The 26,629-nt window shown below is 33.8% G+C and overlaps 2 protein-coding genes across 8 annotated transcripts in view; both read left to right on the top strand.

Annotated features, from left to right (window-relative positions):
- The window catches only part of fancd2 (FA complementation group D2), a 45,686-nt gene extending 32,598 nt beyond the window's left edge, over window positions 1-13,088 (top strand). For 3 of the 7 annotated variants that reach the window (XM_005166027.6, XM_068221688.2, XM_021476818.3), the window contains exons 34-44: window positions 1,374-1,507; window positions 1,616-1,715; window positions 4,589-4,711; window positions 4,868-4,961; window positions 5,051-5,122; window positions 5,218-5,256; window positions 5,340-5,414; window positions 7,887-7,961; window positions 8,106-8,252; window positions 11,505-11,585; window positions 12,619-13,084. In XM_005166027.6, the coding sequence (XP_005166084.1) occupies window positions 1,374-1,507; window positions 1,616-1,715; window positions 4,589-4,711; window positions 4,868-4,961; window positions 5,051-5,122; window positions 5,218-5,256; window positions 5,340-5,414; window positions 7,887-7,961; window positions 8,106-8,252; window positions 11,505-11,585; window positions 12,619-12,684 (1,006 nt within the window). In that variant the 3' untranslated portion in view covers window positions 12,685-13,084. 7 annotated transcript variants of the gene reach the window in all.
- Window positions 13,089-14,280: 1,192 nt separating this feature from the next.
- tex264a (testis expressed 264, ER-phagy receptor a) overlaps window positions 14,281-26,629 on the top strand; it is a 144,845-nt gene continuing 132,496 nt past the window's right edge. The window contains exon 1 of the mRNA NM_205661.1: window positions 14,281-14,690. Coding sequence (NP_991224.1) covers window positions 14,433-14,690 — 258 coding nt within the window. The 5' untranslated portion in view covers window positions 14,281-14,432. The remainder of the gene's footprint in view (window positions 14,691-26,629) is intronic.

Here is a 26,629-nt window from a genome sequence, read left to right as displayed (position 1 = left end):
ATTTAGATAGCCTCATGCATTTGTTAGCAAGAACTTTGGCGCAGATAATGCACTGTGGCTGGGTCAGGGACTCTTTGCTTCGAGAAAATGGAATAAAACCGTAGTTCAGGTGACTATCTTGGTATTTCCAGCATTTCATGTTTCCAGTATTGCTAGCGATGTGACCCCAAATGTTTGGAGCTTCCTTACCTGGGTCCAGTATGCTTGGGTAATTAGTATTAGCTGCTGAAGGTGAATTAGAGAGACTTTTTTTATGGAGTACCAGTTACAAATTTGTCCAGTTTTTGGTCAGCCAGTGGATATAATAAACTAAGGCAACATGGCCATTCTCCTAATTGGCGACTGCTAAAAACAAATTGTAAAATAAGACAAGACCCACTCCACAGAGCTCACTGAGGCCCCCTTGTGGGCTGGGACTCCCCTGTTAGAAACCGCTGTGTTAGAGGACATGTGTCTCTAGCTGTGTCCCAAAACGCATACTTATGCACTATTCTACGCCATTTTGTAGTATAAATAGTGTAAGTAGTGCGTTCACACTAAAAACTCTAAAAAATAATAAGTGCACTTTAATTACCCAGATGATGCACTCATTCAGCTGGTAAAATGAAGTGTGTAATGATGGACACTTCACGCACTCAACGACCGCAGGTTTGCTCACGTAGCGGGAGGGGCAGAGGTATCGGCCGCACATGTTGGATAACTATTCATTTCGGATTGACAGCAAAATTCTCCTACGCGAGTGATTATAGCGCCTCCTGATGGAAAATGCGCCAGGTATTGGCAGGTATTATTTGATAGTCTGGTCATTTATTTCACTAATTTGGCGACCGTCAAACGTCATCAGAGAAACAGGTTGAATTTCCGCTTAGTAAAAAGACTTTAGTGTGCCATTTGGGACGACACTACATACATGTACTATGCTGTTGAGTGTGTAAGTGCATAAGTGCATAGTGTATAGTGTGCCATTTGGGACGCAGCTTATGTGTTAGAAAGTTTGAGTGGCCAAAAATGTCCAGGAATCACAGAAAGTCTCAAAATCTCCAATCTGACATCAGCACAAAATGTGTTTGAAAGGATTTAGTGGGAATAAAGCTCTAATTTTTACTTATATTTTGAGCAAAATATTTTCACAGCTGCTTTTTTCTCATGTTTACCAATGGTGCCAAATAATAGTGGAGAGGGGACTATGTTTTCTATTTTCATTTTTCATTTACATTTTCTATTTCAACTCTGAAATCTGGACTTTACTAGAACTTCTACGTTAAGCACTTTGACACAATCTACATTGTAAAAGTGCAATATAAATAAACATTTTTCTTTCTAGTGCAGAGTTTTTAATGTAACCATCTGCATGTGGTGTTTAATATTTACAGGCATGCTTTTGAGTACCTGCAGAACTTCCGAAGCACTGTGCCCAGTCTGAACACAGCCCTGTGCTTGACACAGCTGCTCATTGTGTTGTCTCAGTATGGGGGATCAAACCACAGGACCTACAGAGAACAGATCAGTATGTTTCCTATACTAAATGCAGCATAATAATGGTAGCTCTGTATATTATAAAATTTTGGATAGCTCTGTATATTATAATAATTTTGGATTCTATCATTTCCCCCAGCATCCCTGACAAAACATTTCCTCTGTCAGGAATGGGTTACAGCGAGTGGAGAAAAAGAGAGAGGAAACAAATACAACGAGACTCTTCAAACTCTCCTCAGGTTTGTTATATAATGTATAAGTTTAAAGGTCCTTTCCTATAGGGATTAAGTTTGAAGCGATGTTGCTATCAACTAAAATGCATTCATTCATTTTCAGGTCTTTTATTTCAATTCTTCAGAGCAACAAATTGCAAATTTCTAGTTTATGCTATTAAAATTCTATATTAAAATAATATAAGAAGAGATCAGATGCGAAACACTTTAAGTGATGTCTAAAACGTCCATAGAAAATGAACATTTTCTTTATGTTGAGTTATTTCACTTTAAAGACCATCAGTGCTTAATTTGAGAAATGTCTAATATTCGTGTTTTGCATTCTGGTATTTATTTAAATGGTAAATACCGTGGTGAACACACACATGACGGGTTTACTATTAGGGTTGAGTTGATAGACAATGTCATCGCCGATCCTCAGGCATCGCGATTCTCCATCCCTCCCCCATCGCAGCAGCAACCCGCTTGCGAAAAATACACACTTAGGCCCCATTTACACTATTATGTCTTAGTTTTAAAATGCCATTTTAGAATGAAAAATAATTCACTTCCATGCTGGCTTTTCATCTAGCATTTTTCAAAAGCCCTCTTTCACACTATACCACTGAAAACACATATCACGTGACTACATACACACACACTTTCACACTGCAGCATAGGCGCGTGTCTGAGCTCCAGGCAGTCAGTGGGTGCTTTGAGCACAAAACCCCAGAGAGCAGTGCACGTCGAACAGTTTATCAAGGATGTACTGCTGGATCACGTCTCACTATAGTTGTTAAACGTGATATTTAATTAGTCTTGTCTCTATCTAACGACTCTTTGCTCTTTTGAATTCATCAGGTAACGTGTCACAGTATCCGTAACATCACTTTCATGCTTGTAATAATTTAATAATTTTAGCGAATAAGGATTTTAGCAAAAACTTCCGATACTGTTGGTTGGCTGTGCGCCTTTTTTACTAACCAAGTTTGTCAACGCCATTATAACGATACAGATCACTACCTATAAAACATGATTGACAGGTGGTAATTTGTGTGTAACTTATCTTTATTTATGTTTATTTTACTGCCGCCTACAACACCAATGCCATTGTCCATCGCAATGTTTTCACATTAGACATCATATGACGCCAAACTGGTCAACATAGTCACCACGCACAAGTTAAAGCAAAAGTCACGTTTAAATATTGGCCCTCAACAATATTTTAAGCCAATCAGCTTTCTTATGTTTACATGCACTCTCATTGGTTGGGGATTATTGTTTCGCTTGTAGTGAGTCGTAAAAAGAATTGATGGCATAGTGGCCTACCTAAATAATATCTGTATGATGGCAAAGAGGCAGTCAAAACATTTTAAAAATGGCTAAGATGGCACAAATGGATCAGGATAGCGGGAGACAGAAGCAAAGCGATCTCAAGTCAGACAGAAAAGATCACAGAAGAGGTAACTGGGCTCTTGAAGATTAGACAGAGTGAGTCATTCAATTATTATTTTGTCACTTGGCACATAATAGTGAAGTGAACTGAATAGTGATTGTTTATATGAATTATGTTTGTAGCTACATGTTTTTATTATCAATGGCACAAAATATTTAAAGACTGTTCAGAAATGTGATGCTGTTTTTTTTGCCCTATCACCATTTAATGACTTTATGTTCCGGGAAAACTGAAATTGCATGATGGACATCAGTCACGGTAATTGTTATTTCCAGGTTTTGTTCTGGGAGTTATTAATTTACAAATTAAGCACTGAATACTATGAAAAGGACTTAATCTTTGCCATAAAAAGTGATATTACTAAACCTACACACAGAAGCCTGATAAAAATTTCAGACGACATTTAGAGGTTTTTGCATCTGAACTCTTTATTTTAAAAGAAGAAATATATTAGCTTTTGGTGGCTCAAGTTAGATTCTGACCCATCAAAACGTTTCACAATGTCCTACAAGAAGAAGAAATAACAACATAAATGCTCATTTCAAATATTAGTTAATATTATAGTGGTATATAAATTATAACGCTGCGTTAATGGGAGTTGGGTATTAATAGTGAATTTAGATAGGGGAGAGAGAAAGAGTCAATAAATTGATTTATATGTTCATTAATCTTACACCCATTCATTTGTTCCTCATTTTAGAAATTGTCCAATTCTTGCATTATGCAAGAAGACAAAATTAATTTAATAAAATATTAATGGCGATCTTACAAAAGGAATATAATTATTACAATAATGCATTCTTTTACTAATTGAAAAATTAAATATTAACCACATTTATAACATGACCTCGATATTTTATATATTGAGGGAAAGAGATCACCATTTTATTCAGCGACTGTAAAGGCATTTATTGTACATAATATTTAAATAAATATTCTATACCTTGATTCTTTTTTTTTAATTGTAGTAAAATATTACTGCTTTATTATATATTTCATTAAGTAAAACCTCAGGCAGCATGGTGGCTCAGCAAGTTAGCATTTCTGTGTGGAGTTTGCATGTTCTCCTAGTGTTGGCGTGTGTTTCCTCCGGGTCCTCCGGTTTCCCTCACAGTCCAAAGACATGCGCTATAGGTGAATTGGATTAACTAAATTGGCCATAGTGTGTGAGTATGTGTGTAAATACGAGAGTGTATGGGTGTTTCCCAGTATTGGGTTGCAGCAAGGGCATCTGCTGTGTAAAACATATGCTGGAATAGTTGGCGGTTCATTCCACTGTGGTGACCTCTAATAAATCAGAGACTAAGCCGGAGGAAAATGAATGAATGAAAGTAAAGCCTATTTTTAAAACATTGAAAATGAATACGCCTATATACATATATACAGAGGCCAATCCAAAATATCTCTGAGGATGTTTTTCTGTAATGTTGTTTTTCTGCTGTAGTATTTATCTGGAGCACACAGATGATGTTCTGAAGGCGGTGGAGGAAATAGCAGGAGAAGGGGTTCCGGAGCTCCTAAACGCGGCTAAAGATGCTAACTCTCGCAGCTGGCCGACACTCAACAGGTACAGAGGCTTTAGAAACATTTGTATTACTGTCATCCAGAAACAGAATTATTTAGACTAAAAGTACTAATGTAGTTTATTTCCTGCAACATTGTATTTGACCAAAATCAGGTATTCTAGAAATCCCTGTAATATCTGTTTTGCTCGATGACACAGGCAGACATTCCTGGTGTACTACAAATGCATGATGTCAGAGCTAGAGAAAGCTGTGCGCAAGATTCCTCCCAGCAAACAAATGGATAATCAAGAGGTCTGTGTTTGTTGCATGAGTGTATATACTGTTATTTAGGTAGCAATAGGAAGTACAGAGAACATAGCTAACAACTCAAGTCTGTGCAGATGCAGAGTGAGAAGCTCTTAACCTGGAACCTGGCTGTGCGGGACTTTCACATCCTCATAAACCTGGTCAAGGTACAGAAGCCTTCATGTTTTTCCTGTGCTCCCTTCACATTGTTAACATCCACTGCACTGCTGTAAACATCATATTCTGCTTTTTTTTGGCTCAGATGTTCGACAGCAGACCTGTACTCACTGTGTGTTTAAAGGTGAGAAGTATTTGCACTCATAAAAGTATGTTTGTATTGATGTTGTAATTTAACAGTATTTTTGTGTTGTTTTTGATCTTTAGTACGGTCGTCTTTTTCTGGAGTCCTTCCTCAAGCTTGGAATGCCTCTGCTTGACTACAGCTTTAAAAAACACAAGGTATTTGTGTTACGTTCATTTTACAGGGTATCTGCGGGCTCTGAAATTTCAAAAACAAAACTTTAAGCTTTAAAAACTCTTACATTCACTGAAATATTGACTTGTAGGTCTTGAATCATTTTAAATGGGCCTTAATTTTACAGTGTCCATGTAAAGCTACATAATTATGCCAAGACCTGTATACAGTAAGCAGTCACCAACCATACATCTATATTTAACTTTTAACAAAACTCTATTTAACAATATGGTTTCTTACAATAACATTTGTATGTTCTCCATGTATTTATAGACCATATGTGGGGAGGACACTGGTCTGAAAAGACTGTTGTACGATTAGTTTATGATTTTTTAAAGCTTGTCAAAGAAACATATGTAGGGTTTACTTGTTTTAACACTTTATTTATGTATTATTTAAGTCATTTGAATTTTTATTTTAATGGAGCAAGTAAAAATGCTTACTATTTAGCCCTCTATAAGTCAGAAGTTTCACTCATAATGGTCTTAAAAAGATTTTAAAAAGTGTTAAATTTGACTGGGTGAAATCTCCAGAAACCCTGATTTTAGCTTTTTTGGAATGTTTCATCTTAGTCTGCATGAACCGGAAGATGCAGAGACTTTAGTATTTCAGTATGTTGATGTACATACAAATGAAACTGAATATTGAGTAGGGGGCGGGGCTTTCTTTTTGTGCATCATTTGCTAGTAGCCAATTAACCATAAGAGGGCTGTGCTTAAGAATATAGAGGTTGAAGCCGTCAAACTGACGTCAACAGAGGACTACCACTCACTTTGCAGAAGCAAATGGTCAGACTTTGAAGATTACCAAAACAAAAACAAAAATCAGTATATTCACTTGAACATATTAATTGTTTACTTAAAGAATAATTAACGTTGCAAATTTTGAGCAGATATTATCAAGTGCAGCAATAATCAGTTTAAAGGGATACTATGTAACTTTTATTAAAAAATAGCTAAATTAAAATATTTAGTTTTTAGATTTTTGCGTAGAGTTTGTATGTTCTCCGCGTCTTGGCGTGGGTTTTTTCCGGGTTTGTTCCGGTTTCTCCCACCAGCCCAAAGACATTCAGGTGAATTGAATAAACTAAATTGTCTGTAGTGTGTGTGTGTGTGTGTGTGTGTGTGTGTGTGTGTGTGTGTGTGTGTGTGTGTGTGTGTGTGTGTGTGTGTGTGTGTGTGTGTGTGTGTGTGTGTGTGTGTGCGTGCGCGTGTGTGCGTGTGCGTGTGCGTGTGCGTGTGTGTGTGTGTGTGTGTGTGTGTGTGTGTGTGTGTGTGTGTGTTTGTGTTTGTGTGTGTGTGAATGCAAGAGTGTATGGGTGTTTGCCAGTGATGGGTTGCAGCTGGAAGAGCATCTGCTGCGTAAAACATATACTGGATAAGTTTGGCGGTTCATTCCGCTGTGGCAACCCCAGATTAATAAAGAGACTGAGCTGAAAATAAATGAATGAGTGAGTTATTAGAACATTGATATTCCATCATCAAAACCATGTTTTAGTTACTCTAAATCAGAGTCTACTTTAAATTCGTCTGTACAGATTTTAGTTCATTCACACTTGTATTTTAAAACGGTTAGTAAATCTTAAGGCTGGGCGAAAAAAAATTCTATTACGATATTGTCAAATTTCTTCCGATATTAGATAAATATCTTGAAATATTTGCATTTGCTTTTAAACAACAGAAATATGATTTTCTTGTGTTTCCATTAAAAATAACACTTAAGAATATAAATTGTTGCAGAGTAAATACAAACAAATTGTTTAGTACAAATTTAAGGAGTTCAAAAAAAACAAGACCAAGTGTTCACTCACCACTTTTAAATAAATGAACGTGTTTGTAACTAAAGTAGTGCAAGCAAAAAGGGCATTGTCAGACTTTTAATGGCCAGTTTCCACTGCACTGTATGGTTTGGTATGGTAGTAATTTGTTCGTTTCTACTGTCAAAGGTATGTGACATGCTAACCGTTCTGTTCCACTTTTTGGGTACCCTTTCAAAAGGGCAACAGTACAATAGAACGGTATGAAAAAGGTTGGGACAAGACATGCAGCTGAACGTTATTGGTTTACATAGAATCATCACCAAACCTTCTCATCTTCTTGTGACAAACAGCCTGTGTCTTCTATTTTTCTTTACAACGCCGTCTAAGAGCACGTGGAAATTGCGAATGGTTTGGATTTTCTCTATTTGAGATCCTCCCTAACCTTACATCTCTTTTGCACATAGTAATGCTTAAGGGGATGTTTAATTTAAAATATTGTATATGTGCGATATTTCCAAATTTTACATCGTGGACAAAATTATTCCGATATTATCGCTAATATTCGATGTATCGCCCAGCCCTAGTAAATTACAATTTTTGGATGAACTGTTCTATTAAGACATCAATTATTAATTGTCATTAATTAACCACTAGAGAGCCAATAAAGCAATATTTTACTACTGCTGAATCTTTTCAGGAGGACGTCCAGGGTCTACTGAAGACCTTTCAGCTCAGCACTAGACAACTCCATCACATGTGTGGCCACTCAAAGGTGAACGTCTGCAGTTCATATTGATCCACAGAAAGTGGGATTAAAGATAAAATCAAGAAAATGGCAACAACTCTAAAGATGTTAACACATACCTCTGTGATATTGCATCAGTAGTAATAAACATCAATGCTTTACTGTTCTCAGATCAGGCAAGACACAGGGCTGACCAATCACGTGCCAGCATTGAAGAAAAGTCTGGAGCAGTTTGTGTACCGTGTTAAAGCCATGCTCACTCTCAACCACTGCCAGGAGGCTTTCTGGCTGGGGAACCTGAAGAACAGAGATTTAAAGGTGACGTGTTGAATCTTGGTGTTGTCTACAAACACTCCTCGAACAAACCCAAAAAAAGAGACACCCATTGGCAGAGATAAATTAATTCAAGTCCATCATGGTGTTCCTACTACTTTCTACTAGTTCCATCACAGTGTTTCGCATGGCATGATAATGTAGATTTACAAGTCATATGATTGAAAAAGAAGCTAAGAGGCTAAATCACAACCATCAAATTGTTTTGAATGGCATGCGATGCATTCACCCAATATTGCTCATTCAATCACATGACTTGTACATCTACATTATTACCCAATATTCAGTGAATGCATGCGGTTTAAAACAGCGATGGGCAGGATTTAAGCTTCTTTTTTTCTCATTCTATCACGTGGCTTGAATATAAGACATGCATGATGCAGAACAAAGGCTCTGATCAGAGCTTCCTTCATCCTCCAGTTGTTGTTTTTGTTGAATGTTGTCGGCTGGCTTACATCACCCTAGAGTTCCTAATCAAGGTCTGGAGGGAAAATGTAGTTCTTGGTGGACCAATGTCCTGACATTTTATCCTACACATCAGATTATTCTAACAACTTTGTATTTGAATGGTTCTGAGGTTGGGGTTAGGGATTAGGTAGATTAGAGCGATATTACAGCTTCATATCACACCAATCCACTTTCAAGAGTTCCCACTTAGATATGCTTGGCACTTATAGCAGGTTTGGCATGCTGTCCTGGGAGAGAACCCTGAGCTCGGGGATATTTGAGCCCAGGGCTCCCGAGATCAGGTAGGTCTCGATCGCTCCCCCTTTAGAAGGGGAGAAAAAGGAGGAGATGGGGTGGAAGGGGGGATTCTTCCGAAACGAAGATAGTGCAATAAGGAGAAAGTGATCCATTTATATTAAGCTAGGATCATTCTGATTGGATTATTACTGATTACGGATGAGTGGCCAGCGGTGCACAATCATGTCACGTGCTCCTCTCGAAATTAGTTTATGAAACTTCACTTAATATATTTACACTGGTAGCTAGGGTTGGGCCAATAGATGATGCCATCGCCGATGGCCGATAAACTTCACAATGCAGAGCCGGAATCGCGATTCATCCCCACATTTACATTAATATATATCTTATTATTTGTATGTTATTTTAACAAAATAAAACAACAGTCTTTTCAATGAGCTGTGTTAAATGTTACATATAGCTGCCGCTTGCACGGCTGACATCATCGTGAGGATTAAATGAAGGATTATACAGTACCTCTGGCACTTAAAATGTGTAGATTTTGTGGCAAACGCTGTTACCTGCAAAGCCCGTCCCACAGACTTTACAGTGAATGGCTTTAGTTACTTTCAAAGCGGACTTGAAGCCACTGGAAGTCTTTTATCCACTCTTGAAAAAGTGTAAATAAGGGATTAACATTCAGCACATGATCACTAATAAGATGTGCCATTATAAGTAACTGTTGGTGGTTTTTTAAAACAAAATCTGTCAGTGTTATTTTTATCCTCTCATCTTCAGCGCTTTACATTTTCGCGGTTGTAGTTCCTGAAGGCAGAAGGCATTGACTGAGTGATTGACAGCTGATATTAACCAATCATTCCCGTTCAGTTCTAATGCTCCTAAATCCGCGCACGCGGTGAGGATTTTGCCTTGAAAACAGTGAAAATTTTTGCACTAGCAAAAATGCATCCAAATATATTTGAAGGTCGCATGGATAAAATTTTGGCCGCAAACGCGACCAAAACGGCCGAGCCCTAACATCTTTACTTGTTATTATTTTCTCATAATAATGAATAAGAATGTTATCATCAATCACAATAAAAATTACAGTGAACTCCAAACGAACTCCCGTCTCCTCCACCAGCTGTGGGAAAAAAACATTATAATGACTCAGATCACTCTGACTATTCATGTAAAAAGTGATTGACAGGTGGTCGTTTGTGTGTAACTTTATTAATTTATGGTTTGTTATTGGTAAAGCAAAGACCATGGGGGTCAGGTAATGAAAACGGTAGGCTAAAATTAATTAATTAGTTATGAATTGATTGATATTTAACAACCACCACCCCCCCATATGACGATGATGTTATCGTCCATCGCGATGTTTCACATTAGACATTGTACGATGCCAAATTGGTCAACATCGCCCAATCATACTGGTAGCAAAATCTGATGAGGGTCATCAAAATGTGCTACCTACTTTTTGAATAGGAGGCAGGACAATCTGATAAGTTTGGACAAATCGACAGAACACCGGTCTGGTAGCTAGTTCCTGTAACTGAGTTCCTATAACTACCTAATGTTAAAGCCCTTTTATGTAATGTTCATATTATGCTATGCATATTATATTATGTTGGTAATTTTAGATAATACAACATTACACAGCTATTATTTGGGGCTTTCAAACTGGAGGTACCTGCTTTTTGCCATGTTCATACAGCATAAACTGGGAACGGCTATTGTAGATATAAGCAGTGTGTGAATTATACATTGACGATCAGGGGGGCCGACTGTTTGGGTTAGTTTGTGTAATACATGCTGCAGTCAGTTATGCATTTATTTTTGATTCCCTCTATTTTATTATTAAAATGTATTTAAGTTTTGAGGGATATTTAGTGTATTCTGACCTACAGTATTCTCTGATAAGCTATTTCAGATGATACTGTTGGATAAACTACAAGCTATGCGTCTAATTTGATTTGATTTTCAGGCAAAATATAGAAACAACTGTTACAAAAAAAACAATATCTTGGGAACATGATGTCTATTGGTGCTCTAGATCTGCCACTTTTAGACTTTTTTTTAAATAGAGTGATGGTGCAATTAAGCATTAACAGTGGTTTCAACCATTATAGGGGTGGCCAAATGTATATTAATATTACCTATTATTAGAATTATTAACATTATTATTTATAAGTGTATCTGCATCTGCCTCGTAAAACATGTGCTGGATAAGTTGGTGGTTCATTCCGCTGTGGGGAACCCAGATTAATAAAGGGACTAAGCTGAAAAGAAAATGAATGAATTAATTAATTATTTAAAATACAGATCAGAGTGAAATATTTCTCGGTATTTAACAACTGACCCCCCTATACATCTTGTTATGACCTTCTTCAGGAGGGATCGAGTGTTAATCAGGGTTGTTAATCCCCCCTAAACTCCCCTGTAATTCGCACCCTGGATATAAGGACACCATTTGGAGCACTGGGTGCAGTTTAGTATTTCTGGATTATACAGAGATGTAAAACATTTTTGTTTGTTTTGTTTTTGCAGGGTGAAGAGATTCTCTCTCAGAGGTCACAGGCAGCTGATGAAGAGGAGGAAGAGTCCTCTCAGCTACAGAGCGAAGCAGAGGTAGGTTGGCCTCCATTTTTCGACATAAATGCTCTTGTAATCTAATCTGCTGGAATTCTGAACATAAACTGTTTATTCCTACTGCACAGGATGCACAATAAGATGTGAACTTTGCTGATGGGAAATTAAATATTTTTGTTACAATGCCAAAAAATCATTCATTTCTTTGCTTTACATGCAAGTGTTGTAATCTAGGTCAATTGATTAGTGTTATTCGATCTAACATTTTATCATTTGCTGTTTTTTATTTTTATTTTTAAAGAAGGCTCTCAAGCTCAAAGGCTTTTTATTTCAATAATGTTGAAATTTTGGTAATGTTGTGAAATATTATTACAATTCAAAAGAGTTCTTTTTCTACTTTATGTGTTTTGATGCTTGTGATAACAAAGCTAAACTTTCAGTATCCATTGACCGGAGAAAAACAATTGAACAACACTGGATAAAATTTCACTATGCTATTTTGGTTTTTAGTGCCAGTAACTCATTTTGTGTATTTTTTTTTTTTTGCTTTTTTGTTTGTTCAACACATTTACCATTATGAATTATTATACCGGCTGCTAAAAAAGTCAGCTAACAAACAGCATTAGCTCATGGGTGAGTTTGAGCCCAGAGAGCTGTTGACTATTAGCCTAACATTCGATAAGTCATCAAGAATGTTTTAGGTGAAATAATTAAATAAAAAATCACCAATATCTTGGATGGCTTGAGGGTGAATTAACATCAGTCTTTTTTTATGAAATGCAAATATTACAGGCCATTTTAATTATGTTTGATTATTATAACACATTTCTCCTATCACATCAACATATTCCTCTCCTGCCCAGCAGCAGTATTTTGTTATCATGCGTTGTCATCTAATTCACAAAAGCAAATCTGCAGCATGTCCCGTGACTGTCTATAATTGTCTTTAATGGGATGTCATGAATTTCGCTTCACTTGTTTTGGGAGTTCAGTTTCCTCATTGGATCCTTTATGAGGGATTTGGTAATATATTTTATTTCTTGATGCTTGATCTAATCTGTTTTTGATGCAGGAGAGTGACTCTGATGAGAGAAATGATGGACAGGAAGAAGTGGAGGAATCAGATGAATCGGACTGAAATACACTACCGTTGATTTACTAGTTCAGGGGTGGACAGCCCTGTTCCTGGAGAGCCACCTTCCTGCAGATTTCAGTTGCAACCCATATCAAACACACCTGCCTGTAATTATCACGTGGTGTTCAGGTCCTAATTAATTGTTTCAGGTGTGTTTGTTATGGGGAGCAACTGAAATCTGCAGGAAGGTGGCTATCCAGGAACAGGGCTGTCCACCCCTGTACTAGTGCATCCAATTATATTTTCTTTTCCTTTCTAATTTTAAATGGAGAAAAAGGCTGATGTGTATTAACCATAATCAAGTGGTTTTCTTGAGAAACTATTTGTGTTTTCACATTTTATGGTATTTGTTTGTTGCCGTTTGCTGTCATATTTTAATAAAAATGTAAATGTTAATAATAAATGAAGGCCAATTTCCTGTATGTTCTTGTGCAGCAGCATTTGTCTGTACTGTAAAGTTATACTGTCAATTATACTAAGTTACACACAGGTCTCTAATAGGCAAAAATGATCATAAAATAATTTTCTGCACTTATTGACATAGATTCCACCATCAGTCCTGATTACAACCAAAATTAAATTCATTTTAAGGATTTTAACCCTTTAAATTTCAGTTTTCAACAAGCATTGCCTCACAACAAGAAGGTCACTGGTTCGAGCCTCGGCTGGGTCAGTTGGCGTTTCTTTGTGGAGTTTGTATGTTCTCCCTGTGTTCGCGTGGGTTCCCTCCGGGTGCTCTGGTTTTCCCCACAGTCCAAAGACATGTGGTACAGGTGAATTTGGTAGGCTAAATTGTCCGTTGTGAATGAGTGAACATTTGCTGGATAAGTTTTCGGTTCATTAATTGGACCTCAGATTAATAAAGGAACTATTCATAAAGAAAATGACTGAATGAATGTATTTGCTTGCTTAAAAGGCACAGAGATAAATATTGGCCTTTTATTGTATTCAATAAACCTTTAAATTGCAGTTTTCAAAACTTATATGTAAACGATATTGAATGCCAAATTTTTATTATTATTTTACATTTTTATGAATAATTTACATGTAGTCCTGTCAATTTACATGTAGTGCTATACAAATAAAAAAATGTATTTGCTATTTGCTAAAAAGGTTAAACTTAAGAAAATTTTGAAAAAAAGTAAATAAATTATACCTTTTTTTATTCTTTTGCATTTATTTTTATTAGTTAAGAGGTTTTACATTTTATGTATTGGTTTGCATGCTTAAAAGGCACAGAGATGAAATATTGGCCTTTTATGGGATTCAATGGGGCCTGAGTGTAACTTTTTGTGTACCTAGTGTAAAACAGATTAATGAATGCAAATGAGGGTGGACTAACACGCCAAAACAACCGATAGTTTCAGCAGAACAAATCACTGAATCGGTTGTATAATAGACCCGTTCAAAAGAACCGATTCGCGCAAATGAATCGGACTTAACATAACTATTTGGTTGGCTCGTTCACGCAATCCCTCTGAGTCACAGTCACATGTTGCAACCAGGAAGCAATGCGCTCAATGTTTTGTGCAAAGGATAAACAAAAATTCAGCTGTGTCAATACATAACTAAACTTACCTAACAGTAAAGCCTCAACACTGTAAATGTAACATCTGCCGAGCGACACGCGAGCAAACAAGCCAATTCGCATGCTGAAGGACTGATTTTGTGTTTGTTTTCCCTGTAGCTGAGGATTATTTATACACGTTGACCGTTTCTGAGCGTGATTTTGTGAAGCCGGGCAAACAAAAATGTCGGACTTTATCATTTTACTGCTAATTCTGTTTTTGATCATCTGTCTGATCGTGACTCTGGTGGGCTTCGTTTTTTACACCGGTCTTTTCTCGGAAGTCGTGATTCGGACTGGATCTCCTCCGGTGAAAAACATCACGATTGCATACAAGTTCTGGAAGAGCTCGTACAAGGCCAGCGGAGCCGCTTTCACGGAGAGCTGCAGCATCGGACCGAAGCTCTCGTCTGTCGGGGTGTTTTACGATGACCCCAATCAGGTCAGTAGCTCGACCCTTTATGACCTCTGAAGTAGCTGGTTTTAAATTCTCACATTCATTCAATGACAACTTGTGACATGCTCCCTATATTGTTTAAGATATTTTGGTCTGATATCACATTGTTTGACTTCAGAACAACAATAGAGGTAAAGTTGGTTTTATATTGGAATATTCAGACATTGATTCTCCTTTATAATATAATTTCAGAAAATTATATATGCAAATTCTGAATAGGAAAATCATATTAGCAGCAAATGACTCGCTCTCTTTAAATGTACATAATAAAATATAAACAATTATCATATCCAATAAATCACAATATTTTTCTATATATTATTACTCCGTATATCAAATTCAATATATCATATTATTATTTAATATATCATATTATTATTCAATATATCATATTATTATTTAATATATCATATTATTATTTTATATATCATATTATTCAATATATCATACTATTTTTTAAATGTATCATATTATTATTCAATATGTCATATTATTATTTAATATATCATATTATTATTTTATATATCATATTATTCAATATATCATACTATTTTTTAAATATATCATATTATTATTCAATATGTCATATTATTATTTAATATATCATATTATTATTTTATATATCATATTATTAAATATATCATACTATTTTTTAATTATATCATATTATTATTCAATGTCATATTATTTAATATATCATATTATTATTTTATATTTCCTATTATTCAATATATCATTATTATTTTATATATCATATTATTATTTTATATATCATATTATTATTCAATATATCATATTATTATTCAATATATCATATTATTATTTAATATATCATTATTTTATATATTCTATTATTAAATATATCATTATTATTTTATATATCATATTATTATTTAATATATCATATTATTATTTAATATATCATATTATTATTCAATATGTCATATTATTTTATATATCATATTATTATTTTATATATCCTATTATTCAATATATCATTATTATTTTATATATCATATTATTATTCAATATATCATATTATTATTTAATATATCATATTATTTTATATATCTTATTATTCAATATATCATTATTATTTTATATATCATATTATTATTCAATATGTCATATTATTTTATATATCATATTATTATTTTATATATCCTATTATTCAATATATCATTATTATTTTATATATCATATTATTATTCAATATATCATATTATTATTTAATATATCATATTATTTTATATATCTTATTATTCAATATATCATTATTATTTTATATATCATATTATTATTCAATATGTCATATTATTATTTAATATATCATATTATTATTTTATATTTCCTATTATTCAATATATCATTATTATTTTATATATCATATTATTATTTTATATATCATATTATTATTCAATATATCATATTATTATTTAATATGTCATTATTTTATATATCCTATTATTAAATATATCATTATTATTTTATATATCATATTATTATTTAATATATCATATTATTATTTAATATATCATATTATTATTCAATATGTCATATTATTTTATATATCATATTATTATTTTATATATCCTATTATTCAATATATCATTATTATTTTATATATCATATTATTATTCAATATATCATATTATTATTTAATATATCATATTATTTTATATATCTTATTATTTAATATATCATATTATTATTTAATATATCATATTATTATTCAATATGTCATATTATTATTTTATATATCATATTATTATTTTATATATCCTATTATTCAATATATCATTATTATTTTATATATCATATTATTATTCAATATATCATATTATTATTTAATATATCATATTATTCAATATATCATATTATTGTTTAATATATCATATTATTATTCAATATATCGTATTATTATTCGACATGTCATATTATTATTCAATATAGCAAAATATTATTCAATATGCCATATTATTATTCAATTTATCACGTGAACTGAATGTTTGTTTACGGGTTTACAAGTAGAGGAAGATGCATTTTTATATGTTATGCATCAAATATGCACTCCAAACATTTTCTTCATTGACACACATTGAGTTATTCCTCCACCATTTTGCAATGTTTCCAAATTGCATTGTTAGTCATTTTTCATACCAAATTTTAAAATAGTTTCTTGTATATTATTTTCTTAGAAGCTGCTTCTGACCATGACGTGTCCACACTAAATGTTTATAAGAGACATGTTTAAGGGATTATATACAACATCCTTCATTTATTCTCTCAGGTAAATCCAGATCTCCACTTAAGTATCACACTTAAGAGAGTTAAATGCTTAATGCAATGCTAAAGTTATATAAACCTTGAAGCATCAGAATCTGTATCAAACGATCACCAACACAAGGAATCGGTACTCTGTATTGGCTCCAAACATCCTGATCGAAGCATCCCTATTTGTTATTTAAGAATATTTATAGTTGTTTGTTTATTCGCTAAAAAGTAAACATAATTTAATCCAGAACTTAACTGCCTACTAGGAAGACACACATGGTCATGAGAATCAAGCCTCAGGCATGCTATTCTAATGATATTATAAACCTATGATTCACTTTAGTAAACATCTGTTTTCAAGACTGACTCACAAATGCAATGTAAACCTTTCCTAATATTACGTCTTATATGTTTCATTATATCCTAGTATTCAGTGTCTCATAATAACACATTAGCTGTGGATGTTTCTGAAAGTGAACATGGACCTCAAAGAGCAGCAATTCTCAAAGATAAAGAGACTTTAGATGCAAAACATTTTCATATTCTGTGTGGAGAATGGATTGCATTTAATCAGCTCATCAGAAAGCGAAACAAACACACCATGCAAAATATGTCCGATGTCTCGGCAGATAATAGATTTAAATTTACAGCAAAACTGGTCATGCTGGAAGACTGTTGTTTGGTTGAATGGGTGTTATTAAAATAACTGCACTGATCTAAAGCTGTGCAGGCATTGTGCATCAGTTTTGTGAGGTTTGGCGTGGGAAATGAAAGTTGAGTAACGAATCTGTTATTTTGTGCAGCATAAAAACCATTGCCAAATGGATTCACTGGCATGCAGGAATGACTGGAACGTCTCACTGGTCTTGTGTATTTAGCCATGCCAGTTTGTTGATTTTTTTTTTTTTTTTTTTTTTTTTTTTAAGTTCCAGTGTATCTTGTGAAGTGGAACAGGTGTGGTTATTATTTAGTTGTTGTTGAGATATTAGCAATCACCATTTCGTTGGGAGTGCAACGGCTGGTATTTAAATGAATGGCTAATATTTAATTGTTTCTGTCATGCTGTGTCATGTTTGTTGTAGACAGCCAAATTTCTTGTCACTGGAATCGTGTTGCGTTATGTGTTATTGGAACACAGTTTTGCAGGTTTGTCTCCTTCCAAACCAAACCGCACGATAAAATCCCATTGATTTTGTTAAAAGAAAGGATCAAAATGCCATGCAGGGCTGGATTTATTGATTTGGCCCTTAGCAATTCTAGACAGATTTAATTTAATTTTATTTCATTTCATTTTATTTTATTTTATTTTTTCGACTTAGTTCCTTAATTTATCTGGGGTCGCCACAACAGAATGGATTGCCAACTTTTCCAGCATATGTTTTACGCAGCGGATACCCTTCCAGCTGCAACCCAACACTGGGAACAACCATACACTCTTGCATTCACACACATATACTACGGCCAATTTAGCTTATTCTATTCAGCTATAGCGCATGTCTTTGGGTTGTGGGGGAACCCGAGTTACCTGGAGAAAAACCCACACGAACACGGGGAGAACAATCAAACTGACCCAGCCGGGACTCAAACCAGCTGAGGTGATCGTGCTACCCACTGTGCCTCTGTGACTTTATTTTTATTTTATTTTATTTTATTAGTAAAGTTAAAGCATTATGGATGTTATAAATACTTAAAGATTTTATTTGTTAGACCCTTAACATACCAGTGTGATTGAAAACTGTTATTTAGATAAATTATTGAAAGATCTTTATAGATCTTTATTGGGAGCTCTTTTTCTCCTCAATGCTTGCTTACCTTGCTTATTGGTCAAGTCCACCATTGCTGTCATGAAAATGTTTTTCTTATGGGAATAAAATGAAGATGTGCTATTTTAGGTGCTGTTTTGAATTGGAGTGATAGTTCATAAATTCTGTTCTGTCACCTCAACTTGTAGCATTAAACAATAGCAAACATCACAGCGAAATTAACGTGGATAATGATTTTGAGAATTAATCTATACTGATTAAAGCTGATGTTTTCAGTTCAGAATATTAGCATTAACCATCACAATTACAACTGAAGTAAATGTTTTTTTATAGCTATTAAAAAGTAGGTAAGAGCACAGCAACACCTTGTTCTGTTTATATAAATAGGTCAGTTGTTTTTCTTTTGTGAATTTATTTGATTTGTGTAGACATAAATAGAGCGTTTTTTATGACGTCATCAGTGGCCATATTAGAGAGCAGAATGTAGAGATTTCAAATGAAACGTGCATATTTTGGTAAGCAATGCTGATGATGAAAAATATTAATTATTGTCATGTTGCAGGCTTTATTCATGAAACTGAAAAGGACGGTAGTCTATGCCAGAAGATATCAAATCAAGCAGGAGAGATGTGTTTGTGGTTGGTCAGACTGAAACAAGATTCTTCTGAATCTTGACAAGATTGTTGTCAATCTTGACTACATTCATGCTTGTTCGTATATTTTTCAGTCGAGTAGATGAAATCCTAATATCCAAATACTGATCATATTCTTTTTTTACCACCTTCAGTGCAGTTTCCTAAAATATTACACCCATTTTTGCTTACTAAGTAATTCTCTATGATTTATAAGCTTCCACACATTTGGTTTAGACCGCATAAGTAGGTAGAAAAAAAACATTTTCCAGCACAGACTCATTGGAAATATGTGCTTCAGTCTACATTTTTGTGAAACCACCAAAACGTATTTAAGCCTATGTTTGACTGCAGTTTCAAGGTAAAATGAATGCCACGTGGCAGTATGACACCAGCAGTTTGTTATTTCTTTTTACATTAATGATAGTTACAGAGATAGTTACATTGTAGACGAATAAAGGATTATTTTCATGCAGGTCTTTGCACGGTAACAAATATCACAAAACACCTTAACAGTGCCTATCATTTGTAATCAAATACATTTAATTCACCTGTCTATGAAAATGTTGTGTATGGCCATGTAAATGGGTAACTGACAAAATCTTTACGTAAGTGCTAACCTTCTATACATTTTCTACAAAACCATTTGATATGAACCCCCCGAAAATAATCTAAATCTGTCATATAATTTAAAGAATCTTAAAGTGGATAAACACAAACTAGTTTCCCCAAAAGACTATTAGCTGAGATTTTGAGAGATTTATCGAGTTTTCAGTTGAGTTCCTAAGGCCATGTCCACATGCAGGGCTTGGAATTGCGACCATTTTGGTCGCATATGCGCCCGAAATTTTATCTATGCGAAAAAAAAAATTGTAAAACGCTGAAGATGAGAATGAAGATAACACTGACTGATTTTGTTTTAGAAACCATGGCATCTAAAGTTACAAATAATGACACATCTAACTAGTGATCATGTGCTGAATGTTAATCCACCATCTACACTTTTCCAAGAGTAGAAGACTTCCATTGGCTTCAAGTTCGCTATGAAATGTCCACATGTATACAGGTTTTTGTAAACAACAAAATTTTTCTGAATTTTCTAGAAAACACCCTGACAAGTCTAATATGTGGGTTTCAGTGACCTGATACTGTGTATTTGTGTAGAAAAAGCTGCAATTTAGATAATACCCATACAGCAGAGTCTAAGGTTGTGACTGAACTTGGTTTTAGCTTTGTGTTTTTCTTCATTGATTCTGCTTTTTAACAGCAGGAGTTTATTATTCTCTGTTCAATCAGCACTTTAACTCTGCTCTAGTGTTATTTTAACTCTTTGTAACAGTGGGACCAGTGGGAGAAGTTTATTTAGTAAATTTTTCTGTGTATTAAATTGTGTATCAAAAAGTCTACTTTAAAGTAAATATATCAGTTAAATGGTTGTTTAGATGTCATATGAAAAAAATCATTGAACAAGACCAATAACCTTGATTTATTAAATTATTAACACATTATCCCCTAATTCCCCATGATTTATTTACTTACAAGGTATTTACCCATCGGCAACTATAGTTGCTGCCTGAACATTTGACAAAGTATACAAAAACTATAGATCTCTTTAGAGATTTGTTTTATTTAGATGAGTCTAGAGACCTTTATGATTATGTTGATATACAATTGTGAACAAAAAATAGTTTCAGTATCATTTTTGCCTCCATTTTGCATCCTGAAATTAGGGGTAGGAAGTTGAAGACCTCATGTGACAGGAAGTAAATCAATTTCTTTTTTTTTATTCGTGTTATCTTTTATTTGGTTATTTGCTTGCAAGTCATTGAAAATTTAAACATGGATAACATGTAGAAAATTACTCATAAAAGGAAAATGACAATTATGAACTTCGGCAACTATAGTTATTGGGATTAAATGGGTTAATACTTCTAAATATGTGTATAATGTGATATGAACATGTATACTGTGAAATGAAAAGCAGCACTAATAAGCATTAATAACACTATTTAAAATGTAGCTGTCATTATTAAACAATATAAGGTTTGTGTCTTTGTATATACATTTACAGAATTGTTATAATTGATTCTAAACCATTATAAACAGAGTTATAATTCATTATACCTGTAAGCATGAGCTTCATAGAAAGTGTTACCAAATTTTTTTCTTTAGTACTAATGTTATATTTAATTGATATTAATTTACATCATGATTTTAATAATAAAAATAGTTTTTAAAAATTACTTTGAAACTGCTATTCCCAATATGCCATAGAGAGTAAACTGAGGAGTGTTTTAAAATACACTTAAAACGTATACGGTCAATTTGATCAGTTAGAAACAACATATGATGATGTCATCAATAAAATTCACTCCTGTTTAAGCTCACATGAGATGTGGCTTGTTTCTGAGAGCAAGATTATTGGTTTTTTCACCATTTTTTTTTTGTGGTTTAAATGGTTCATTTCATTCCTTAATAAAATTCTTGCATAATCTGTAAAGTACAGATATTATATCACCAAATTATCTAACTGTTACATCTATGCCCAGCTGGTTGTAACAACAGAGCTCATTGTATTTGATATTAACTCACAAAATCTGTGGTGGTGGTTCAAGTGCATTTTTTTGTAGTTGACATGTGGCTATACTGCATATCAACTTTTGAGAGATCTGGCATGATTAACCACTACTGACCCTCAGTTCCCCTCTTTCCTGAATCACTTAAACTTTAAAGACTTGAACCTAAAGTCTGTATCAAATCAGTTTTACAAAGTTTTTGTCTTAATACAGCACAGTGTTAAACTTAAGGGGAACAATTAACCCTTATGTGCTGTTGGGGATGTTTTTATCCACTCTGGAATGATTTTAAGTTTTTGGCCGTAACTTTCTGTGTTTCAGCAAATGGAATTGTTTTTGGTGACTCCAAATTTTTCTTTTAAAATGTTCAAAAACTTAATACACACTGGGAAAATTGACTACCCTTTTGTTATGTTGGTGGCTGTTTTTGCCCTATTGACATTTTTTGATTGCAAAGCCATGCCGCTCTATTATTGTGTTTTCTTAATTGCTGGTGGTATTCCCTGTTGCTAGGGGTTTTGCTCAGTTCAATCTAAAGGGTTAATGGTGCCAAGTGATGATCAACAGTAAAAATGTATCATTTTACCTCTACACAACAGGGAAAACCTCCAACAATCAAGAAATCTTGATTATTTGGTGTCAAGGCTTTGCAATAAAAAAATGATTGTTATAATTGAAGTCTATGGGGCAAAACAGCCACCAACATAACGAAAGGGTAGTCCATATGAGCAATACACAAGAGTTAAGCTGCACAAGTTAATATACTGAAAAAAGCTTTGTTGAGGTAAACTTGAATTGAAATCTGACCATTTGCTTCTGCTCAGGAATGTTTCTGGCAGTCTTTCTCTGATGTCAGTTTGAACGTTTTGACGAAATATTCATAGACACGCTATACCAACCCTCTTTTTTGGCGCTGTTCTCCCGCATCTTACCATTCTATCCTGCTATCATCCCATTTAGGTATTTTCCATATTTCTCCCCTGTTTTCTTTCTATGAAAAGTTAAAGTAGCATCAAAGAACCTATCTCAAATGGGATATCCAGTTGAAGTCAGAATTATTAGCTCCCTGTTTATTTTTTCACCAAATTTCTGTTTAACAGAAAAAAAGATTTTTTCAACACATTTCTAAACATAATAGTTTTAATAACTTATTAATAATTGATTTTTTTTATCTTTGCCATGATGACAGTAAAACATATTTTACTAGATATTTGTCAAGACACTTCTATGCAGCTTTAAGTGACATTTAAAAGTTTAACTAGGTTGATTAGGTTAACTAGGCAGGTTAGGGTTATTAGCCAAGTTATTGTATAATGATGGTTTGTTCTGTATAGACTATCAAAAAATATATATATATAGCTTAAAGGGGCTTATAATTTTGACTTTAAAATAGTTTAAAAAATAAAAATAAAATCTGCTTTTATTCTAACCGAAATAAAACAAATTAGACTTTCTCCAGAAGAAAAAAAAAATGTATCAGACATACTGTGAAAATGTCCTTGCTCTGTTCAACATCATTTAGGAAATATTTAAAAAAGTATAACAAAAATTCAAAGGGGGGCTAATAATAATTCTGACTTCAACTGTATGTACAATAGAAGTTTAATAGAATTATGCTTTCACTTTATATTAATTTGAATACCCTTAATAATATGTAAACATGTCTGTCTAGGCGTGTTTTATTTTAAACACAAATAATTTTGTCCTAAATCAGTATAAATAGTTAACAGTTACGAAAGTAATCAAATGAATGATTAATAGAGATGTAATAGATTAATAGAATAGGCCATTGATTTTACTAGGCTAAACCTCTTATTTAGTTTTCAGTTTTGTATTGTTTGTTGTTCTGTCATTTAAAGCTAATTTCTTCTGCATTTTTCTAAGGGTTTCAGCTAGGCCTGTATACAATTAAACTGCTTTGAATGGACAGAATAAAGAGTTTGGGGTCATTTTGGGAGTTCTGGGTAGGTTTGAGTTGTTTGTTGTTTTTTTTGTGAGTGAGGGTAATTTTACATACCAATGTTGACAACTCCAGCCGTTAGTTTGCTGTCAATGAAAGATAAGAGGATGAGCGCAAAAATAAAACTCCACCCTCTACTCAACATTTTGTTTCATTTGAAAATATGTCGTCATACTGAAATAAAATTGTGCAGAAACTTCCTGTTCACTGGCTTTAAAGCCTTTTCTTTTTCTTTCAATCACCCCCAAGCTTTCATTCAGATCTGCCTTAATCCAGCAGCTGATGCGTTGATCTTAAATCTGAGAGTTCGACAGAAAAACGGGCTACTTTGCGTTGTGTTGCCTACCCAGCTTCAACCTTGTTAGTCAGACACTCAGTAGACAGATGTCACGCTTAGAATAGAAAGAGGAAAATATGAAAAATTTCAGTCACACACCCTGCTTTCAAGGCCAGTACAAACCAGATGATGACGTGGCTGACAAAATGTGAGTAATTCGGCTGAAAAAGGACACTAAGCAAGCATTGAATTCCAGACAGACTGCATTAATGGACACGATATTGAATATGATGACAGGAAAATATTACTCCATGACCACCATATTACTGAAGAAAACCCAGCTTTACTTGACATTAACAGAATTAATGATCAAACATCAAGCTATTTTTGCACCTGGTACTTAACTCTGGTCATGGTTCTACCAAACTAGTTTTCTAATAACTGTAAAATTAGACCTTTTTTCATTAAATGATGTGCTTCTTTCCAGTAAGATGATTTCAAGTTTTATTTATTTTTTTTTTTATTGTGTTCAAGTATTGAACAGATTATTACAATATGGAAAATAACAATAAAAAATGAATACAAATACAATAATAAAAATAAAAGAGAGAGAAAAAAGGTATGAGACAATCATACATAGCTTAAAAGATACACATGATAAAGATACACATTTAATCGTGATGTAAACCTAGTGAACTTTGCTTTACTCTTTTTCAGTCCTAGTTACAACTCAATATAATGTTTCATTCATTCATACATTTTCATTCAGTTTAGTGTTTTTATTCATCAGGGGTCGCCACAGCAAAATGAACCACCAACTTATCGAGGATGTATTTTACACAGCGTTGCCCTTCTAAATCTATCCAAAATATTTTACTGTAAATGCAATGTAAAATAAGTGGACAGAATTCTCCTTTCCTGTGCCACAAAAGTCACATTCATCATTTATTTCAGTATGAAATAAAAAACAAAAAACTTTGCACGGTACACCAAATGAAGTATTTCACTTCTCTCGCCTTATTTGTTATGCAGTTTTTATTAGGTAGCATGAATTAAAGGGTTGGTTCACCCAAAATGAAAATTCTGTCATTTACGCACATTTATGTTGATCTGAACCAAGGGTGTCCAAACTCGGTCCTGGAGAGCCGGTGTCCTGCATATTTTAGATCCAACCCCAATTAAACACACCTGAACCAGCTAATCAAGCTTTTTTAGGTGTACTATGGCTGTTTCTCAATATGCGTTCTTCTGCGGTCTTGCATCCTCCTGTTCTCCTGTAATGTTATCATCAGCTGCCATAGTATAGTTCCAATACTCAAGTCCGCAAGAATGGAGGACTGCATTAAATTTCCCGGATGTGTTCTTGATATCGAGGATGCACAAATGCAGACTTGAGCACTGAACTCGCTCTGGAAGTCCCAGAAGTCATTGCAACAGGAGGTGGGAGGTGCAGTATTATATAGGTTTATTATAAAAGTTCAGAGAAATAACTTATTTGTCTCAGGAGTTTCCCTAAATGAAACAGTGAATATAAACATTACCATGAAAATTGTATTAAAGGCATGAACACAGTAAAAGTGTTTATTTGCTGAAATTAGTTTTAAAATATGTTTTATTTGTATTGTGCAACATATATTTATAAAGTCTTTATGCAAAGTATATATTGTGAAAAGGGGAAAAACAGTAAATCGTTGTATGAATGCTGCAATGTTTAAATAATTTGTAGTTAAAGAAGCGTGAGGGTCATGTGACCATCAGGAAGAACACAGCATCTCATTCCTCACAGGACGCGATCTCTGTCCTCGCAGTCTCCCGAGTTTGTTCTTTTGAGTTGACCTGGCAAGACTGGTTTCCACAAGAATGCAAGTCCTTTCTCTGCGTTCTTGGAATTGAGAAACAGCCTATAACTTTCAGCGAGGTATGCTGAAGGAAGTTGGAGTTAAGGACACTGAACTTGGATTTTTTTTTTGAAGAAGGTAAACTGTCTAGATGTTTGCCCTGCTAAAAGCAATAAGGAAATGTAAAGGTCAACAGAGCCGAAGTGTGTTTTCTTAGCACTGTATAAACTGCCACATCAGCTTAACTGGGCTTAAGCTGATCCCTGTGTTACATTGAAAGTAGTCAAAGCAGGTTGTGTCTTTTAGAAATCAGTCCAGAAACACTAGATGGCACTCATGCTACACAAAGAGTTTGTAGATCAAATGGACACATTTTAGCTTACAGGTTTCAAGTCTAAAACAGGGTTTCTCTTACTTTTAGTATTGATTTTAATAATGTCTGGCTCCACAGGATATTTAGTTGTAATAATAATAATAATAATAATAATAATAATAATAATAATACAGACTTGTAAATGTCATTGTTTTAGAAAACCATAAGAGTAATATTTAAATTATATAAATTATATCTAAATATTTTAATTTATTATTATTATTATTATTA

This window comes from Danio rerio, chromosome 6 (assembly GCF_049306965.1).
Source record: "Danio rerio strain Tuebingen ecotype United States chromosome 6, GRCz12tu, whole genome shotgun sequence".
NCBI classification, from domain to species: domain Eukaryota; kingdom Metazoa; phylum Chordata; class Actinopteri; order Cypriniformes; family Danionidae; genus Danio; species Danio rerio.
Note: the sequence above shows the minus strand (reverse complement) of the source record. Positions and strands in the feature narration are given on the sequence as shown.